This window comes from Sturnus vulgaris, chromosome 4 (assembly GCF_052056855.1).
Source record: "Sturnus vulgaris isolate bStuVul1 chromosome 4, bStuVul1.hap1, whole genome shotgun sequence".
In the NCBI taxonomy this organism is placed as follows: Eukaryota; Metazoa; Chordata; class Aves; order Passeriformes; family Sturnidae; genus Sturnus; species Sturnus vulgaris.
Window position 1 is genome coordinate 21523594 of NC_142246.1, and position 20486 is coordinate 21544079.

Below are 20486 nucleotides of genomic sequence, written 5' to 3' on the forward strand. Positions count from 1 at the left end.
GTGTGGTGGCTAAGCTTGATATTGTCAAGGGTACTGAGTAATTAAGAAAATGCGTGTTTGAGCATCTTTGCATGCATTATTAATGTAACATCTTACAAATACATGAACACAAGGAGGTGAAGTAATGAATTTTTGCTCAGTCTCATTCACTATGTTCAGACATTTCACCGGACTAAGATCAATATACTTTAATGCTGAGTAGTCCGAATGAATTAGGTTTGCCTTTTGCAATTGGAATATCATGAATATTTCAACCATTTGCTCTGAAAGTGCCAGATCACAAAATATATTGGGGGGAGGAGGCAGGAGTGGGGGAGGGAGGGATTGGAAGTTCTAGACACAATGTTCATAAAGCTGGCAAAATTAGCGTGGAAGACTCCAGGGAGCACCACTGAAATAATAATATGCTTATTTCATAAATGGCATGTGTGCAACATGAAGGAACAAATACACAAATTTAGGTATCATAAAATATTTTGCAGAAAAGGAAGACAGCAGCCTGACAGATTAGCACAGGGAAAGTGATCCAACTGATCCTGTAAAAAATTTTGCTTTAAAATACATATATGCTGTCTTGAAATACTCCAGTAATCTTTTGAAAGTACTTTAGTATAGCTGAGGGCATCAAATTACTCTAGAAGTGGCTTTTTTCAATGATATTTCACTCTGGTGAAACAAAATCTCACTGCATCTGAGCAAGTTATGCTCTAATCCACTGCTACCCCTTGTTTGGTTATTTATTTTGCCCCCAAAAGCCCTTAAACTTTCCAAACCATTATATACAGTGCTTTTGCCTCTAGATATTTAAACCCATCCAAAAGTAATGCATTTCTGATATCTCAAAATACATATAAAAGTCTCCATTTCAAAATCTTTCAAAGAAGTTAAGTACCCTTTGAATAGTCTCAGAACAATTCCCAACCACAAATCCACAGAAATAATAGTATCAAGTAACAGTTTTGTTTTTTGCACATAACAGAAATCAAGCAGGGTTATTTACATACTTTGCTGGGAATACATCATCCAGTTCTGGATACAGTAATGGCCAAATTCCTTATACAATGAGCATTTCTAACCTTAAGTGAACAGCTTTACAGACAGGTTACTATGTCCAAAGATGGTTATATACTATATGAAAATGGAATTTCATGTATAACAAGTGGTTGCTCTGAATATATTTTATAAGTCAGTATAAGTTTTTAACATTTTTATAGTATCCAAGGCAAAGGTCCACAAAACAAATTGCAGCCCTCCAAAACGTATTGCACTAAGATGGTCATGTTCCAGTTTATGAAAAAAAATTAAAATAAATTTGGAAAAGAAATGCAAAAGTAATAAAGAAATACATACTTTTAAACTCAGCTAAGAGCATAAAAATGACTGAAATTATTTGAGCCAAACCTGATAAGAAGGATTTGTTCACTGATGCTGCAGTCCTGTTACAGCCTGCAGCAAATGTTTACAACCAACTATAACCCATAAAAATGGGATTTGGTAATGGAAATGCTGAGAGACCCTTAGCTATAATGGCTCTGGCATGTATTGCTGTAAATACATATTGCACAACTCTTTTTTCCTAGGCATTCTTTTATGCTTGATTATTTCCATAAATAAATCAAACATGTATTGATATTGATTTCTACATATTACATACTGATTCTACATATTACAGCTGTAGGTTGATAAAGTGTTCAATTAGAAGGCATACTAACTTCCTTGCTACAATTTACACTTGTAATCTCTATCAATACCTGGCTGAAAATACCGTATAGGACAGAAAACCTCGGATTTCCTTTGATCACAGCATCACATCCCAGGCATCGCTCATTGTCTCTTTGTCAATTTTTTATCAAGTGGTGACTCAGATGTCTGACAGAACACAGGCTGTAAGAGCTGCTAGTGAGATTTGAAAAATGTTCAGACAAATTAATTTCGGGAAGGATAAGGGAGGAGGCAGAAGAGTTGGGAAAACAGACTTCTCATTTTGATATTTGAAAAAGCCATTGCCCAACAATTTCCATTGTTCTTATAAAGTTTAGGAGCTTAAACCAACTGGATTCCAGAAATATTTCTCATAATATAACACGCTATATTTCACAAACAGAATTTATCAACAGTGATTATATAGCTTTTTGGCAATTTTCAGAAACACACATCTTCTACTTACCTTCCTTATCCACACGGAAAACAAAAGTCCTATGGGATGTGACAACTTCAAACTTATTCTCCCCGTGAACTCTTACTGTTGCTATTGCAGAGAGCAGTATTATTCCTTTTGAGAACACTTCCTGTATAAAAAAGGCAGTAAAAATATTTAATTCTCATGGAATTTTAAATTCCTCTGATGTAATACTACTTGTATTTACGCATGTTCAGAAAGTTCACCATGCTTAACATAACTGAATAAGTGAGCTCCTTCACTACTTACCTACCACCAACTTCACTGTTGTGGATATATGCACATCTACTACCTTCTAAAATAGAATAAAATCCCATGATGAGAGAGATTGTGCATATATGAGATGCAACTTCATAAATTATCTCATTGCATGAATACTGCAAAACATCACATTTTAATTTACAGTTTTATGGCAAAGTAAATTACAGTTCTGCTGTTCCTCCACACTGTGTCACTTCAGTGAGTACCTAATAAGAAAAGTAAACTCACTGATTTTATCCCTAAGTTTGAACAAAAGAAGGGCATCACACTGGAAAAGTACACTGTCTTGTCAGTGCTAACAAGAATGCTCTAACTGGGATCAGGTATGTGCTTTTCTGCTATATATGTGTGCTGGTTTTGGCTGGGATACAGTTAATACCCTTCCTAGTAGTTAGTATGGGGCTATGTTTGGTGATAGAAATAGGGCTCACAACACAGGGATGCTTCAGCCATTGCTGAGCAGAGCTGACAGAGTCAAAACCTTTTCTGCTCCTCACACCACCCCATCCCCGAGGAGGCTGAGGGTGCACAAAAGATGGGAGATGATACAGCCTGGAGAGCTGATGCCAGCAGACCTGAGGCATGCCACAGGGCATCATTCTCAGTATATAAAGCTGGAGAATGTTCACAGTAATGGAGTTTGTGTTCTCAAGTAACCATTAAGCAGAATAGTCCTGCTCTCCTGGGGATGGCCAAACTCTGCCTACCCATGAGAAGTGGTGGATGAATTCCTTGGTATGGTTGCTCACAGCTTGTGCTTTACTTCCTAAAGGGTCTCCATCTCAACCCACAAGTTCTCACGTTTATTCTGATTCTCTCTCCATCCTGACTGGGGGAAGAGTGAGTGGGTATGGGGCGTGGTTGCTGGCTGAGGTTAAATCACAATAATTGTGCTGCTGGGGTCAGCACAAATCTTCCCAATACTTTTAGATTTCCAACTAGGTATTAGGACAGCTGAATGGAATACAAATGCAATATAGGAAAAAGGAACTGTTACAAGTACTTCCTTCAAGTAGTTTAATTTTAATCTAATTAATCAAATGAACAAAAGGTTTGGGGGTGAGGGTTGGCAGGAAGGAAAGCTGAAGCAGATGTGCACTTCAGAAATACATCTGCATTATTTCTGAATTCCAGGGTTAACGCTGCTCTTGTCTCCACTATGCTGTCATCAATTCATCTTCTGACCAAGACAACTCAGATACACTCGTAAAATTTATGCTTCAGATGCAGTAATAGTCCAAGAGTCAGCTCCCTATATAGAAACTATGCTGTAATAACTTCCCTCCCAAAGTATAAATTATTATAACAGACTTCATACAAGCACTCAAAGAACATTGTGAATGTGAAGCAGGAAGGATACACTGGATCATTTTTTGTTTACCAAGTTTAATATGCTAATGTTGTTTCACTTTGAGGTACATGTCTGTGAAGGTAGTTTAGCAGATAAATAAATAAAAATATTGAAATAGAGCAGATGCAAGCATATTATTGTAGTTACACACAAGGAATAGTCAGAATGACCATAGAATTGCATAGCTGTTTCCATTATGGCTATATTTGTTAAAAGAGTGATTTTAACATATTTTTAATGAGGTTGGATACTAAGTTAACTACTGATCCTTCTATGGTAAAACAAAATTTTTACATATACTGTTTCTGTAGGTGTTCAGTTATAAATATGTTATGGTGTTTGCAGGCATCTACTGGCTGAATTTGGTACTACCATGAGAGAATAAAAGACTGCTGGAACTTACAACTATTTTATTTCATTTGCTAAAAAAAAGTCAATTTCCTTTTAAGCTGAGCATAGTTTTGCTTTGCTATTTAAACAATCATCCATCATCCTTTTTAAAGCTTTGTTCTCCAAGGCATACATATTTTCAAATACAGTTTAAACCATAATAATCAATCTATCTTTCTTGTGCAGCAGCTTTTCTTTCATGCACAAAAATGCCTGTTAAAAAGCTCTTGTAGATCAAGATACAATATCTCTCTTTGAAATACTCCAGATTAGAAATAAATGAATTATTTAAGAACATAGAAAACAAACACAGCCAAGAACTTCACAGCTATTTATTCTGTTGCTGAGTGGTGTAAACTAGTTTGAGAGCTGCTAAGAATTCTCTGACAAAAAAGTTCTAGCAGGGAAAGCAAAATGTTTGGGTGGGTTCTTTCATATCAGCTGGTTCGACATAAACTTTTATTTTCAAATAGAGCCCCATGTCACACGGTTGTGATTCAGAGATGAGCCAAAGGACCCTGGAAAATACTATTTTGGAATACTTTAGTTTTACTTCCACAACAGATTAGGTATGACCTATTTCAAGAATGACAGTGATTCACCTGTTTTGGACTGAATTTTGGTCTTTGTAATGTTCACTTGTACAGTGGCACAACAATATTGAAGTTCTCCACCTGAAGAGTAAAATCTTTTTCCTAAATCACTGATATATGCTGTTTTAAATAAAAACTTTCAACACAACCAGCAGTTTCCGCTTTACTATGAAGTGCATGGTAAAATACCAGAGTTCTGCCAAAAGTAGTATGAAATTTGAAAACAAAAGTTGTGCATATAGCTGGGTAGCTGAAAAAAATTCTGCAATTCTATCTTCCCCTCTTCAGTTAACCATCCTCTCTGTTGAGACAAAGCCACGTGGGATGTTGCTCTGATTACATCAGCTTTCTCAGGACCAGGAACACAGAAGAAATGAGAGCAACACAGATTCAACCCAAAACCTTCCCTAGGTCAGATGCTGTTTGTTAAAACCTGAATCTTTTCTTCACGTATGCAGACACAAAGTACAGAGATCTCCATTATGTAGAAGTTGATACACAACTAGAACAAGGTTAGAGAAATAGTTATAAAACTGGTGTTTAACTCATTCAAAGAAGCATTCATATTTGCATTTTCAGGAATAACGTCCTCTGTATCTTCCCTCTATAGTCTCCGGTTATTTCACTCTTCATTAGCCATGTAGTACACTTCCCCTTCTTGAGAACCTCACTCCTCTCTAGTTCCTAATCTGAATGACAAATAGAGCTATTTAATATTGGTAGTGTTTCTGAGTAAAATAAACAGTTCCATTCCACTGAGTCTAACCTTCTCTGCTTCTAATAAGAAGAAAAATATCAAGTATGGATTAGTTTCCTCCTGAGAACTACTTTTAATTGATACACGAAACCAAAAGTATAATTTCTTTATTACATGCTTGTCCGTGTAGGAATGTCCGAAGACAAACACAGATTAAAATAGACAAAACCTGCCATTAAGTTCTAAAATTAAAACAGCAACTTCCCCACTTAAATATATAAATGGCCAGCTATGTAGCTAGGAAGGGGAACATGCAAGGCCTTGCAAGGAGCTCAAGCTGCACACAGGTCTTGATGGGTCTGCAAATATTTATTTATAATGTCAAGATGACAACACACAAGCAACAGCAGGAAATTGTGGATATCCATCTCGCATGAAATATGAACACCATAGGTGAAGAGACAGTGATCCAGCAGAGACCACTGCACCAAACCCACAGGGCTCTAAGAAACTGTTTTCTGCCTATCTGCAAGCTAATTTGAGTTTCACCAAATTCTCAGTCCCCAGAATTTGGTTCAGGCCTTGCAGTTCTCAGATATAACATTTATTCATGTATGTGACTCACTCACCAAGTTAACGAGTCAGACGCCCAGATTTGGTTAAACTGTACAAGAAGCATCTCCTTCAATACCCAGGGAGGCTTGGACTCAGATTCCAGGATAAGTGAGACAGAGGCTTCTACACAAGTGTTTGCCAAGCTGCTCACAAGCTAATCTATCACAGACCTTTTCAGTAGAGGATGAAGAGTTGGTAGCTTCCTATGCATCATGTGACACACTAAAAATTCATTTCAGCAGAAGGGAAGACTTGAATCTCTTATGACAAACAGATGCATAGCATGCTATTTTAGCACAATTGACCTCCAAGTAACATTTTCAGTGACTTTCAAAAAGAAGGGGGGGGGGAAGAAATTCCCATTGCAAATACAAGACTTTAAATTCTTTTTTAGCATTTCTGTCCCTAATTATGCTACAGAGAGTGTTAAGCAAATCTCATTCCTGTATTTTTTCAAGTCTTAATGATTAACCCTGCTTTTTTGCTCCTCTGAAGTCATGGGATCAATACTGCAAAAGGGTATCATTTTTTGTCACTGCAATCCAAACATTACTCTCCTTATTCTATTGTTCCCTACACCTACAAAATCATGTCTTCTACTGTAAGTGAAGGAAAGTAAACAAGTAAAAACTGATTGTTTCAAGTTTGTAATCAACAGGCACAAATATCAATGTACATAATTTTTGAGCTTCTTCTTAGCTCCCCAGCCCCTCAGAAAATAGTCTCATCCTATTTCAGATTTTAAATCCCCACCCCATCACAAGGCATCTATAGGTCTCTTGCCACCAATCAGCACACTGTTTCAGAACTTTTACCTGACAGTGTATTTCCTTCCTAATGTAATATGCATCTTCAACAGGAAATGGTTTTCTGCATTTAAAACAACACATATGCATGTAGAAGGGAACCTCAACTTCCCTTAACATGCATACTGTACTATCATTTATCGCTTTTAAGTCTAAGAAGGTCTTCACTACTTCCAAGAGGAAAAATTAATTAGTAAACCACAGAGCAATAGAAAAAGAATTTTGTAATGCTCTGAAGGGTAATTATATGGAATTACAAGAGAATTACAAGGCATATACACGTTGTTGAAAACCATGATTTACAAATGCATTTTTGTATCACATATACGAAGCGAACTACTTTAATCAAAGCAGCTCATGAGTCTGGAAATGTTTCAGCAAGATTCAATCCTCAGGTACAGGAACAAAAACAGCCATATACATTGTTGTACTGTGATGTTTTTGGACATTTCCATTCAAACCTAACCTAGTTCCATGACATGCAATTATTCACAGAAGACAAACAGGAAAAATACATTTTTTCATCAGTCAACAAGCATATAGGTTTGGGTTGTTTTCTTTTTTTTTTTTCAAATAGTCTTCCAAGCTACTTTTAATTTCTCTCTCACAATCTCCAGCATGCTAAGTTCCCATGACAAGACACTTTGCAAACACCATCAAAATAACACCTCTCAAAAGTGTTTATCATGATCCTGTTCTGAAGACAGCAGCAGTGTCAGGCTCTAAGTAAAGTAAAAAAAATATCTGATGATATCTACCTGGAAATGTGAGCAATACAAGCCCTTCTAGGAAACAAAAGGATGAACAATCCATGAAGACAAGGACACCTTAAAATACTTAATTACATCTCACCCTAGTAATTTAGAATTGAAAATTAAGTAAAAATGAACATTCATTTATAATTATTCAATAATTTCCTTATAGTACCTTGTGTAGTACACAAACGAATTTTGTTCCAAACATGACAAAACATGCCCCTTACCTTTTCATTGTTGTAATAAGAAATGCTGTCTCCATCAAATTTAACCCAGCGCTTCTGAAACATGCATTTGCTGTGAATCAAAAATTAACACAATTAATACACAGCTAACTTTGGTTTTAAGAATGTCTCAATCACAAATTACAGAAAGGTCAAATCTTGTTAAACTTTCTGTTCAAATGAATATTCTGAACATAGAGCATAACTTTAAGTGCTACAAGCTCTATTAAGATACTTTCCAAAAAGGAAAGCTGAGAACCTCAAACGACCTTCTCACTGTCATGCTTATGACAAGGCTATCTCTGTTTACAGGCTGTGGTACCTGCAGTCATTCAGCACCAACACATCTCCACAAGTTTCTGTTTTCTGGCCAATGAATTGAAAGCACCACACCACATCTCCCAACAAGTACAACATGAAATATAATTTTCAATGTGTGTTATCAGCTGGACATCATTAATGAGAAACTTTCAGTGTGCCATTAACTCACACTCTATAAAGATCTAAAAATATATTTCTACATGAACCTGAAGTAGTCCATTACACTCATTAAAAATGTTGACAGCTTGTTAGTTATCATCTATAAATGTCTCAGTTCTAAAATCTATTAAACAAGTTAATTAAGCAAGAACAAGATCCCACTAATATCTTTTCCCAATATTATTTCCTTTCCTTTTAAATGAGTGCTCTGCTTTAGGATTAGTAGACTGTGATAGCTTATCAAAACTTAAATCAAATAGCAGCTCCGGCTTAATTAACTTGTATTATATGGCTACAATAAATCATCATTCTTCATAACCTGGAATAGCCAATGTACCATCTATTTTGCATTAAAATGTAAAAATAAACTTCAAAATTATACAGGGACAAGTGAACCTAAGTACCACATACAATGTGAGCAAACTGAATGGCTGTACAATTTATAGCGAATTAACTAAAAAAAAAGAGAAGCCCTACTTTATTGCATGATTTGTAGCAACTTAAGAAAACAGTATATATTCTTTTCCCCAAGGACTCACAAACAGCCCAGTGTAAATTGGAGATTTATAAAAAGAATGGGAGGTGTAGAACAGAATGAAATATTCTGTTGATGAGAGGTGAAATAAAGTACGACAGCACTTCAATAGTTTGAAAAAAAAATTCTTTTTCTAACTTGGTTGGTTTTTTTTTCATTTTTCAGATGTTTGAGAAAGGGTATTGTAAAAAAAAGAAACAAAAATGTATCATTCACTGAACTGCCCTTGAGAAGAAGTCCTTGAAATGTAGCAGTAGAGTGTCACTGGGTCAAGGCTAATGACTATGCAACTATTCTACTCAGTACTAACCACTACTAATTTTGTGGTTAACTCATTATCTTTTCCAAATAATATATTCTTACATGGCACTTTCTTTAAGTTTTCATAGCTTGTTCTCAACTCTATCCCTTCAAACAGAGCAAGACAAGCCAGCTGGAATCAAGAACTATACTTTTCATCACTGTGCTAGCTAACTGCCAAAAGTGTTGCTTAAAAAAAAAATCATGTAAGTAAAATAAAACAAAAATTACAATTAACTGCAGCTCTCCAAGAAGTCAGTACCCTAATAATTCTGGGAAAAAAAAAAAAAAAAAAAAAAAGGAAGAAAAAAAAAGAAAAAAATGTGGAAATACTCTGTCTATAATTACTGTTTGAATCTTTCGAAAAGAGGAACAATGGCAGTTCACAAATGTGGATGAAACTTCCAAAACAATTTAAAATAGAAAGAAAAGAGTTTTGAGCACATTGAAATTCTACAACAGTAAAAGAGTTTTATTAAGCCTATTATTCCATCTTGTTAATTACTTCCAACAATGTATCACTGTATCAACACAAAACCAAAACAAAAAAAAAGATGTAATGTCAAATCAGATTCCCTAGAAAGGAACAAGAAAAAAAAAATGGAAATTGCTCTACAACAGAGCTGCTTCCATTGAGTTCAAATCAGATTATATTCTACAACAATTTAATTACATAAATTTCTCACAAAAAAACCACAAATTATATACTGAATTATGTTGCTGATGATTATTATGGCAACAAATAATCAAAGGAAAGGTCAAATGCTTTAATACCTTTCAGCACAGCTGGATATACAGTCCTAAGAACAAAGAACACAGATCTACTAAGGTCTGAATAGAAGTGCAGTAGATGTATTATAGCACTACCAGGTACAACAGCTTTAATTTCTAGATGTCAAGGCCCAGTGAAAATCAGAATCATTTAAAAAGTAAAATTGTGTCACTTTCAATACAAAACTGAATTCATAGAATTCGTAAGAACATAAGTCATAAGAAAAAAGAGAAACTGAAAACTACAATTTAAAAGACGGAAGTTAGAAGAATTTCATCAGAGTTTGCAAGTATTTATAATGGAAGATCTGTTAATGAAGCATTCTTTAGCGAAAAGCAATTTAATGACAGCTGGAGTTTAAAATCAGTTAAAATAAACCAAAAAATTTATAACAAATGAAATATAAGATCTTTATTGTTATAGCTGTTGCCATTTAACTTCCAAACGTGACAGAGAGAATTCATTTTCTATTGTGGTCCCTTCTCTTCATTATTTGGAATCTTAAGACTTGAGCTCAGATTTCTCCCATCAAATTTTAGGCACAAAAATAAATTAAACTAGGAGGACTTCACCCCAGGTGAATTCTAAACTCAAAGCTTAAGTAACACAAACATAAAGCAACAGGGCTTCCAGTCACACTAATTATTAAATTATAATCCATGGCCAAATTAGTAGTTTTCAGAATCACAGTTTGTTTTCACTTACTTTGTGGTCCACAAGAAACCAGAAAAAATGTAGCAACTGGAAATACTGGTGCAAATTCATGCTGTATTTTTCCACTATAGCTCATGAGTTGTGATCAACAATTTTAAGAAAAATATTTTTCCTGATTGCATCTCCTAAAGAAACTTTAGGATAGGCAACATCACTAAAACCTTTTAATTTCACAAAAGCTTGGTGGTCTTTCAATGAAAACAATTCCCTCACCACTTCCACAACAAATATTAACCAGTGACTAAATACAAACTTAATATCTCTCATGCAAACATACACTGCCACAATTACACAATAAGACTTGCAAATACCATACCCTTGAGGGGACAATTTATCCAGCCATCCTGCTTTAACCTTCTTTACTGATGGTCCATAAAAGCAAGCATATGGTGCTATTGATTCATTTCCAATCAAAGTTTGATCTCCACCAAGCTGACAAGAATTCATTTGTTCACTGGCCAAACGATCAGAATCTCCACTTTGTATCACACTGCAAGATGCCGAGTTTGTTTTGGTTTTATTTTTCATTTTCTTTAAAGACAAAGAATGTTGTTCCACAACAGAATATACAGATTCACTTTCAGATTCTTCTGGTGTTAATGATGGGTCTTCCTGAGACAAGGATTCATTTTTTGCAAATTCTTTTGTCTTCTCTTTCTGATTATTAAAGTAACTGGAAAGAAAAATGAATTTTACTCTTAAAATGTATTACTGCAATGCACAAATACATAAAATTAGTAAATCGAACAAATGCAGGTAAGGTATATTATAAGTATGTTTATAACTTGTATAATCACAATGATAACCACAACCTATCTTATAACTATGGCCATCCTGAATCCTACCTTCTCCATTCAACAGGAATAGTACCAAGATAACACTCCTTTGGAAGCCTGAACAGAAATTTAAAATTAAATTCTCCTTCCTCAGAAAACTAGCTTTGCTCTTTTGAATACTTTTGATGACTTGCACTTTCACCTCGCTCTTCTCTCTCCCACCTCAACAGGAGCCTGGTGCAGACTGGAAAACTAAGCACATTAGCTCTCACTTCATCAAGCCACTGGCCACTGCCTCATGACAGGAGTGGTGAATGTGTTTTAGTTTCGTGCTTGTTTGGATGGGGTTTTTTTCACTAATGACGAAGTAAATTATGAGAGCACCAGACACAGTTAGCTGTGAGACACATAAAAATGAAACTTGGTCTTCCTTATTCTGACTGGAGAAAACAAGGACACTCTCCAAATCCACAAGAGATTCTGAAACCTGGTTTAAACAGTCTCAGAACAGCCACAGTGCCCAGATTTGCCTCATATAGGATGGGGTAAAACCTCAAAAAGAAGAAAAAAATATAGTCATGGTTGTGCCCTCAGAGCTAGAGATCCACTTGTGACATCAGTAAATAACATTTTCTTCTTTACACTTTGTGTTTCTCAGTAATTCTTATTTAATACCTTAGATTCTTAGAAGAATATTCTTCATTTGTTCCTAAATCCAATTTATTTTCACAAGCCAGGAATTCATTTCCATGAAGTTCCTAGAAAAGAAATATATTGTAACTAATACTTGTACTGAAGGAGTAAGTGATCATTTAAATTACTGTAGATATAAATCAGACACAAACAGCCTAACTAGCAAAGTTGTGCTTTCCCACATTTTCAAACATGCACTTGAAAGCTGATTTTTGTATTCTAAGAAATGTTACTTTGAACATGTAAGCATGGTCCAAAACTCCTCATACAAACAAATCAGATAAAGAAATTTGGTGCATAGAAATACCACTGCTCTGATTTTTCTCGAGGCACCACTGACATCCTGGTTTTGGCAGGGACAGAGTTAATTTTCTTCCCATTAGCTGGTACAGGGCTATGCTTTGCATTTGAGAATGAAAATAATGTTGATAACACACTGATGTTGCTGGGTACAGCTTACTCTAAGTCAAGGACTTTTTAGTTTCCCATGCTCTGCCAGCAAGCACATGCACAGGAAGCCAGGAGGGAGCATGGCCAGGACAGCTGACTCAAACTGGCCAAAGGGATGCTCCATACCACAGAGCATCATGCTTTCTCCTTCCCACTAGGATTACTATCAGCATTAGTATTATTATAATATGTTGCTCTGTTGTAATTATTGAACTATTCTTGTTCCACCATCTAAGAGGTTATTTATTTACCAGTTCTCACTGCAGTAAGAGCGAGCAAGCAGCTGTGTTCTAGTTACCAGCTGGGGTTAAACCACTACAACTGAGTATGTTTTTAAGTTCAAGAGCCACATGTTATATGCAGTTTAAGTATAATTTATAATTTGCCACTGCTAACCTATGTTTCATAACAGTATTTCTTCTTTGAATAAATGTACAGCCTTCATAAAACACTGAAGACAAATAATGGCAAATTCAAAATCCCAAAGCAACACTGAACTCAGCCATACTGAATATAGCTCGTTGGGTTTGGGGGTTTCTTTGCCAAGATCTTCTTAAAAGGCTCATCTATTAACTTTTGCTTAGAAATCTTTACCACAAACTGCTTGAAGTGTACTAAATCTCAAGGTTAACACTGCTTGTGAACATTATATTTCACACTTCCTAAACTTAATCTGACAATCGTATTGCACTACTAAGCTTTTCAATATGTCTTTCTTCCTTTAAAAAAACTAAAATTAACATCTTCGTGCTTTCTGACAGATGTGTTTTAATTAACTCATTTAAGCTTTTATGTGTACATAACGAAGCTGAACAATGGCAGAAACAAAGTGGATAAGCTTTCACAACATTGCCACTTGTTTTCTGAGTAGCGGCATCTAATCTTTTACTTGAGGACTGTACCTTGGCAACGTGGAAAGGAAAGACTGAAAAAAAGGACTTAGTTCAAAGCAGAGGAAGTGTGCAGCAAAAATACAGAAATCACAGTCTGAGGCGAGGATATATCTAGGTGAACTGTCTTCCTCTGCCAACCAGACCCATTATAAAAATTAAAAACCCACCAAAACCTAACCACCCACACATCACAGTACGATGCTGTAGCACCAAGGGCTGAAAAAAAATTTAAAAAAAACAAACAAAAAAAAAATTTTTTTTTTAAAAATCAATAAATAAAAAACCACTCCCCTACACATCAATACAACTAACAACCAAACCCAATAAAAAACTAAGCAAAAAATAACAATATACCTTGTAAACAAATTACATAGAAAACTCAAAAGCAATCTATCCACTGCTTATCAAATACTTGCACTGCCTGCAGTCTCCCAAAAGAAGGGCAAAGACCATACCTCTGCACAATAGTCTAGAGGCAAATATCACAGTGCATGAAACATCCTCAGAGTAAAAATAGTCAGTACCCTTTATCTTCATTTGTTTATCAGGATACACTTGCAAACCATACTCGCTGAAGCTACATGGTAGTACCTCTTCCTGCCTGTCACAAACTACTACAATAACAGTTTGATGTCCTGCTCGTGCTCACTCTATAATCTTCAGTACTTGAGCAAGTGAACTCAGAGAGACAGATAACTTCCAAGCAATAACTAAGAAATGCATTTCTATTGTCAGTAGAATTTAAAATGTAAAAGTCCACAAAGGAAGACAGGTTGTGGGTAAAGAAAGTTAGATTTGTTCACAAAAATCTACTTCAAACAAATTAAAACCCATACATTTGCATTGTCCCGTTTACAGAAATACCCTGAAAGATGCTCAGGCTCAATACAAGACAAAATTCACATCTCTGGCAATACCTCCTGAGGTATTATGCAAAGATAGCAGCATTTTCTCATGCAGACAACTTTACAGAGAGAAGCATTTCTTCTATATAGTTACTGTTCTTATGCACAGGAAGCACGTATTGTTAAGGAAGAAATATGGTTTCTAGATGCTGGACAGATGAAACTTCCTATTCTCAGGCCTGTATAAAAACCCTCTACCTTTAATCAGGAAGTTATTCAGACACACTTATGGTTTTAGCTTTTTCTGACAAGTAGTCTTTCACATTTCAACAGCAAGACAGGAAGCTTGAAAGCTAAAACACAGCTTGCATGAAGATATGAGGACTGAGCCTACATTAAATGAAGATACAACAGCATTGAGAAGAGGCATCTTCCTCAGGAGATACCACCTAAGTCTCCTATAAAAGGTAATGTCACACAGTTCTCAGGTTGATTCTTGAATCATGGTCTGGCACTAAAACTTTGTAATGAATGGGTCCATGAAGATAAAGTCCTCCTTTTAAAATATTAAGGCTTCTCATGCTATATTGGTAAGACTTGCAATGCAGCCAGCCTTCCACAGCATGCCAATGCTCAGAAGCTCACACAATTTACCAAGCTCAAATTGCTTGTTTAATTTAGTCCATCTACAGCAAGAAATAAAGCCAATATTTCACTCATGAGGCCTAAACTCATTAGAAGTCAGTCTTCCTCTGAAGGAATTCTAATATACTTGACTCTTTTACTTAAATACAATAAAACGTCTCTAAAACACTTGGATTTTTGTGTTATTTTAAAATCAATATTAAAATAAACAGTTTCTTCTTCAGGTTGCCCTTCAGAGGTTTCTCTTTCTACTTATCTTTCTTCCTGACCTAAATCAAAAGCATATTTTCTTTATAACCTTCATTCCCCTGTTCTCTCATGCTCGCTTACTTCTAGACTGTAGTGACTCATTACCTATTTCTACAGGCACTCCCTTCATAAAAGCCTACAGAAGCCTTTTCTTTACACCAATGAAACAGAAAGAAGGGTGATGGCTAACTTACAAGCCCTTAGAACAAACTTCAGTAAGCATAACAACTTGACACCTTTTATTCTATATGGACATACAATGTTCTTGTGACTTAAGATGAAGCAGCAGCAACAAGCTCTAAAATCTCAGATACTTTGCAGTGTTATCTACATATTCTTATTTGTTCCTAGGATATTTGTTTCTGCTGAAAAAAATCTCAAAGTGATATGTATCTCAATGCATGTTTGTTTTATAGTTCTTCTTTATGACCTTTGTCCGCAGTTAAGCGCTAATGGAACTAAAATCAGCTAAGAAGTTTCCAACAGGCATGTGATAAACACAATGCAACAAACTGTTCACATATATGAAAGGGATATTAAAACCCAAATATTCAGATCGGGTAAAGGATGTTATAAAAAATACTGCATTAATCATGATTCTGCAACCAGCAAAATAACAATTTGGTTTCAAGCAGTTAATCCAGTTTAACAGCATGGTGCTTTTGTACTTTGTGCCTTTGTAAGATAAGAAAGAATGCTGACAACCTTTCTCGGTATGCTTTTTCATAAACAACCATTTCAATGAAACATACAGAATAATGCCAAGAAGTAATAAGAGGGCTAGGAAACTTCTAGAAAATCAGCTTAAACCATTGAAATAATGACAACGAAGTCAAATTTTAAATTTTTAAAGACATGGGTACAGACAATAACTAGTACAGACAAGACAGTGCATTCAAGGAAAGAAAATGAACATTCAAAAGTCAGTTTTGCATGCACATAACAAGTAGGAAAGACAAGGTGTGATGTTATGTATACTGTATTAAAAGGTCAACAAGAACAAAAAAGCATAATATACTTCCAAAAGAAAGTATGCATCAAAAAGAGATTACTTTTATTCCTATATAACTACTTTCATTAGATGAAATTTGAACCATTTACTTTTGCTGATCAATTCTTAAGAAATTAGTGTGGGAGAAAGAAAGACCTTAGACATCCGTTTGAGTAGTTTTACTTTAGTCAATAGTTTACAATCGTTTAAAAATGAAACATTAGATTGAAGACTAGGACAGAAGAATTTTCTGTTATATTTAATTCTGTGACCTGAGACTGGCTGGAAAAAGTATAAGTAATCACAGAATCAACAATTCTGTTCTGCTTCCTGCTGAGACAGAAGCAGGAGCTGGAAATTCATGGCATTTGGCAGATGCCTCACTCAGCTAATTATCTCCCATATCTCCCTTCACATGATTCAGAAGTCTGTCCACATGTCATCTGTGCGTTCATGCCATCAACTAAACCCCAACTAAAATGTTCACTTCAGAGAATCCTAAAAGTAAAGTGAATTTCTGGGTATACAGCAAGTTTAGGAGATGCATGAAAAATATAATGCAACAACTAAAAAGTCCTGAGAACTTTCATACACAGGAATTGAAAAAGGGTACGGCGAAATTTGACCATCATATCACCTAACCTAATGTGTAAGCTACTTTCATAGGATATGCAAAACTCTGTGCAGAGATGCCCAATCTTGAGCTGCAGTTCTCAGATGAGAAAAAAGCTACTTTTACCCTTCTTAGTAAATTCTAAGTTTCAAATTTCAACATCTTAACCTCAATTATGCACAAATGACGGAGCATTATGAGAGCATAAATACGGCAGCTCTGGCCAATGGAGTTAAAAAACAAAAAGAAAATCCATTATCTGTCCTGCGTTGGTTAAAAAAAAAGGAAAGAAAAAAGAAACAACCAACACACACGCACTGCAGCTTCCTATTACTATTGAACATACAAAGTGTCTCTTGAGATCACCAAAAGTCTTTAGTCCTCATATATTTACATCAGAATCCCCTTGCATATACCTCAAAAGACAGAAAAAGTATAGGCAACTAGAAGAGCACAAAATTAAAAAAAAAAAAATTACGGCCAGTATGAAATACTTAGCACGAAGATTAAACTCAAGACAGACTATATACATTCAAGCTTCTCAACTTACTTTAGCATCTTTAGTGTTGTCACAAATAAAGGTTTCCCCATATGGAGAGATAGCGGGTGGTTTTTCTTCCATGAAATTATCTTAAAGCAAATAAGTAAATAAAGAAATAAATAAACAAACGTATACGGTCACAGAGTGCTCTACTATGAGTCACAAATGCTCTGCTAAAGTCATAATAAAATCAACAAGGGACACAGATTTTTCAGCTTGTAATTTCTCTTTCCTTCCCAGAAAAAACTTTGAGGAACAACAATGTCCCATTTCTAAGTGAACTCCAGATACCTTCCTTTCACCACAGACATTATCACTATTATTATGTAATTTGAATATAACTTGCATACAGGCATTTTATTCTTTCCTACCCTGCATCAAGTTAAAATAAAAAAAAAAACTTCAGTTGTCTAGTCTAAGAAGCAATAGCTCCAAAGTGTCCTTTATTCTTACTTTTAAAAAATACCAAAAATAAACCACCACACAACTCTTTTGTCTTCATTTTGTCACCAAATATTTGCTTAAAATAAATATACCTAACTTCAAACAAGACATATTTTTCAAATATGAAAGAAGTTTCCAGCTGACTGCACGAGACTTCTAAATGCTTCAGTAAACTATTTAATACAATAAATTTCCTGTTCTTTCCTGGAGCTATGAGCACTTTTAAACAAATTAAGCAGCATTAATCAGGAATACACTCCTTACATCTTTCAAGAAGTTAACTCTGTCTAAAAAATTCTGGATCTACTATTAGAAACTTAAAACACTAGTCTAAAAAAAGTATATTGAAATAAATGGGGCCAAAAGATTAGATTTCCTAATTTTTACTTTATTTAGTCATAATAAAAAAAAGTAATAATGCAGAAGTGATTAAATACTCTGCTACCACATAAATCAATTATTCTAGACCTTTGAGATGCCCAATATTTCTTAAAATACGTAAGTAATACTTTATTTTAGACAACGGGGCCAAGGTTTCTTTTTCCTTAATATTCAAGATGTAAATAGCAGCATGCTTAACTCACTGTTTTGTGAAATTTGCCTTCCAGTGCAAGAAATATTTACAAGGTCCATATTTCGTCTTCTCTGAAGGGAACTTGAACAAAACAAAGCAGAGAATGAAAACATTAATTGAAATTTCCCAGAAAATAAGCAAAACAATTCCATGCAGCTAAAAAATTAAAATTATATAAAATATAGAAATAATAGACTTAAAATCTTGGGAAATTTTCCAATTTATTTTAAAAGCCACACAACAATATGTTTTCCACCCCTTATAACACTAAATACCTCTCTGATCTTAGCAGATATCCCAAAATCGGGGGGCGGGGGAGAGTGTTCTGAATTGACCTTAAAAGCATTTAGATTGCTTGAAGAATGGAGCTCCCAGAGTTTTCCCAAAACTTTTCCTTCCTTTCTCCTTAACAATGCTTACCAGTGACTGTATTTAAAAGTGGATGTACTATGAAAATCTTCTTTAACATTAAACTCATAAGGGGCCTGAGAATCCAGCCAAAACATGCTCCCAAACACTGAAAAAAATTACTGTAAAGTTTTGATTTGCTAAGATATATTATTTCCCCCCACAAAGTTTTAAAACCAAGAGGTAAATGGCATTGCACCGCAACTGCCAGTGACAATCCTTACACATTTTACATGTGAGTAACAATGTATCTCCATGCACAGCAGAAAAGTTATTTTATTAGTGGTGTGCTGGCCCCATGTATTTCAGTAATTTCAAGTATAGTGCAATATTATTGCTGTTATTAATATTTCAGGCCAAGACAGCTTTATTATCAGAACACAGGAAGAAAAATGTGTGAATTGGAAAATTTCTAACCCACCTCCACTAACCCAGCAGTCTGTATTAGAGGTCTTTTCAGTCAAGCTCTGAATTCCTCCATTAACATAATTAACAACTTTTTCTCTTAATTTCATTTTCTCTGCTTAAAATAAGAGTTCTAAAGGGTCTCATTCATCCTTATAGACTATTCCAAGGCTGATAAATGCCATGTAAGAATCTTGTTGGTTTTCCTAACAGTTTGTGGGTCCTTCATCCTTTAAAGCCAAAGGCAATTATCTTCTACTAAAAATATCAATCTCCTAACTTTTGTTTCCCAATTAAACATATTGAGAAACTTTATTATTTTAAGATAAGCTACATTTAGAACTTTAGACCTACTGTCCCATGAAGTCCAACTTGAATTACTCCTAACAACAAAATTGGGTTTTTTGTGACAGAAGGCAGGCATTCATGAACTACTATTTCACATAATTTTTACTCCACACCTAAATCTGCCTCAAAAACTTTATTAGATTAGATTCAAGATAGAAGTCACACCTAATAAAATTACTCAACATTTCAAACTTTATCGAGATTACCTAAACTAAGTTCCCCAATGATTACTTTATAGAATCCCAGATTTAAAAAACAGGGTTAGTTTGGCCAGCGAAAGTGGATCATGGCCGAGTTCCCACATAAAATTGCCTACTCTCCTGAGTCATAATTACAATAAAGACACAGCAAATACTTTAAAAGTCCATGTTTCATCATACATTTTACTAAAATTCATGTAGTTACACCTTTTGAAGCTCAATTAGCAAATTAATTTCATGCGTTTGTACAAACCTAACTTTAAAGAACTTAATATGCTTAAAAAAAAAAAAGAACCTAATCTAGTATATTTCAACACAGATTATACCTTTTGTTGTTAGCTTGGTATCTTTTGAAGGGTATTAGCAGCATTAAACTAAATTAAGACTTACAGATAGACAGCTTTGACCTGAAGTGCTTTTAAAATTATGTAGGCTTTCCTTTTGTAAAACAGTGAGTCATTTGATTAGTTTCAAGGTGAACAGATAATTTCACCAGGTAATGAAAAATAACAAGTCAGCTTAAAAAAAAAAATCCCAAGAAAAAAAAAAAAACAAAAACAAAACAAAACAAAAAAAAAAAAAAAAAAAAAAAAACAAAAACAACAAAAACAAACCCACACACACAAAATGCCCCATACTTTTCTTTTTAAATCTATGTACTTTTCAGGACTTGTGTATTCTTTTTGATCATGCACCTACATTTATGTATACATGGCACAAAATCCTGCAAACTATAGTA

The 20486-nt window shown here is 34.8% G+C and overlaps 1 protein-coding gene across 1 annotated transcript in view; it reads right to left on the minus strand.

Moving 5' to 3' along the window:
• ARAP2 (ArfGAP with RhoGAP domain, ankyrin repeat and PH domain 2) overlaps positions 1 to 20486 on the minus strand; it is a 112052-nt gene that overhangs the window by 85308 nt on the left and 6258 nt on the right. Inside the window, exons 3-8 of the mRNA XM_088163252.1 lie at positions 18397 to 18467; positions 17378 to 17457; positions 12124 to 12206; positions 10989 to 11345; positions 7875 to 7944; positions 2168 to 2288 (exon numbers count right to left, since the gene is read on the minus strand). Of these exons, the coding sequence (XP_088019378.1) occupies positions 2168 to 2288; positions 7875 to 7944; positions 10989 to 11345; positions 12124 to 12206; positions 17378 to 17457; positions 18397 to 18467 (782 nt within the window). The remainder of the gene's footprint in view (positions 1 to 2167; positions 2289 to 7874; positions 7945 to 10988; positions 11346 to 12123; positions 12207 to 17377; positions 17458 to 18396; positions 18468 to 20486) is intronic.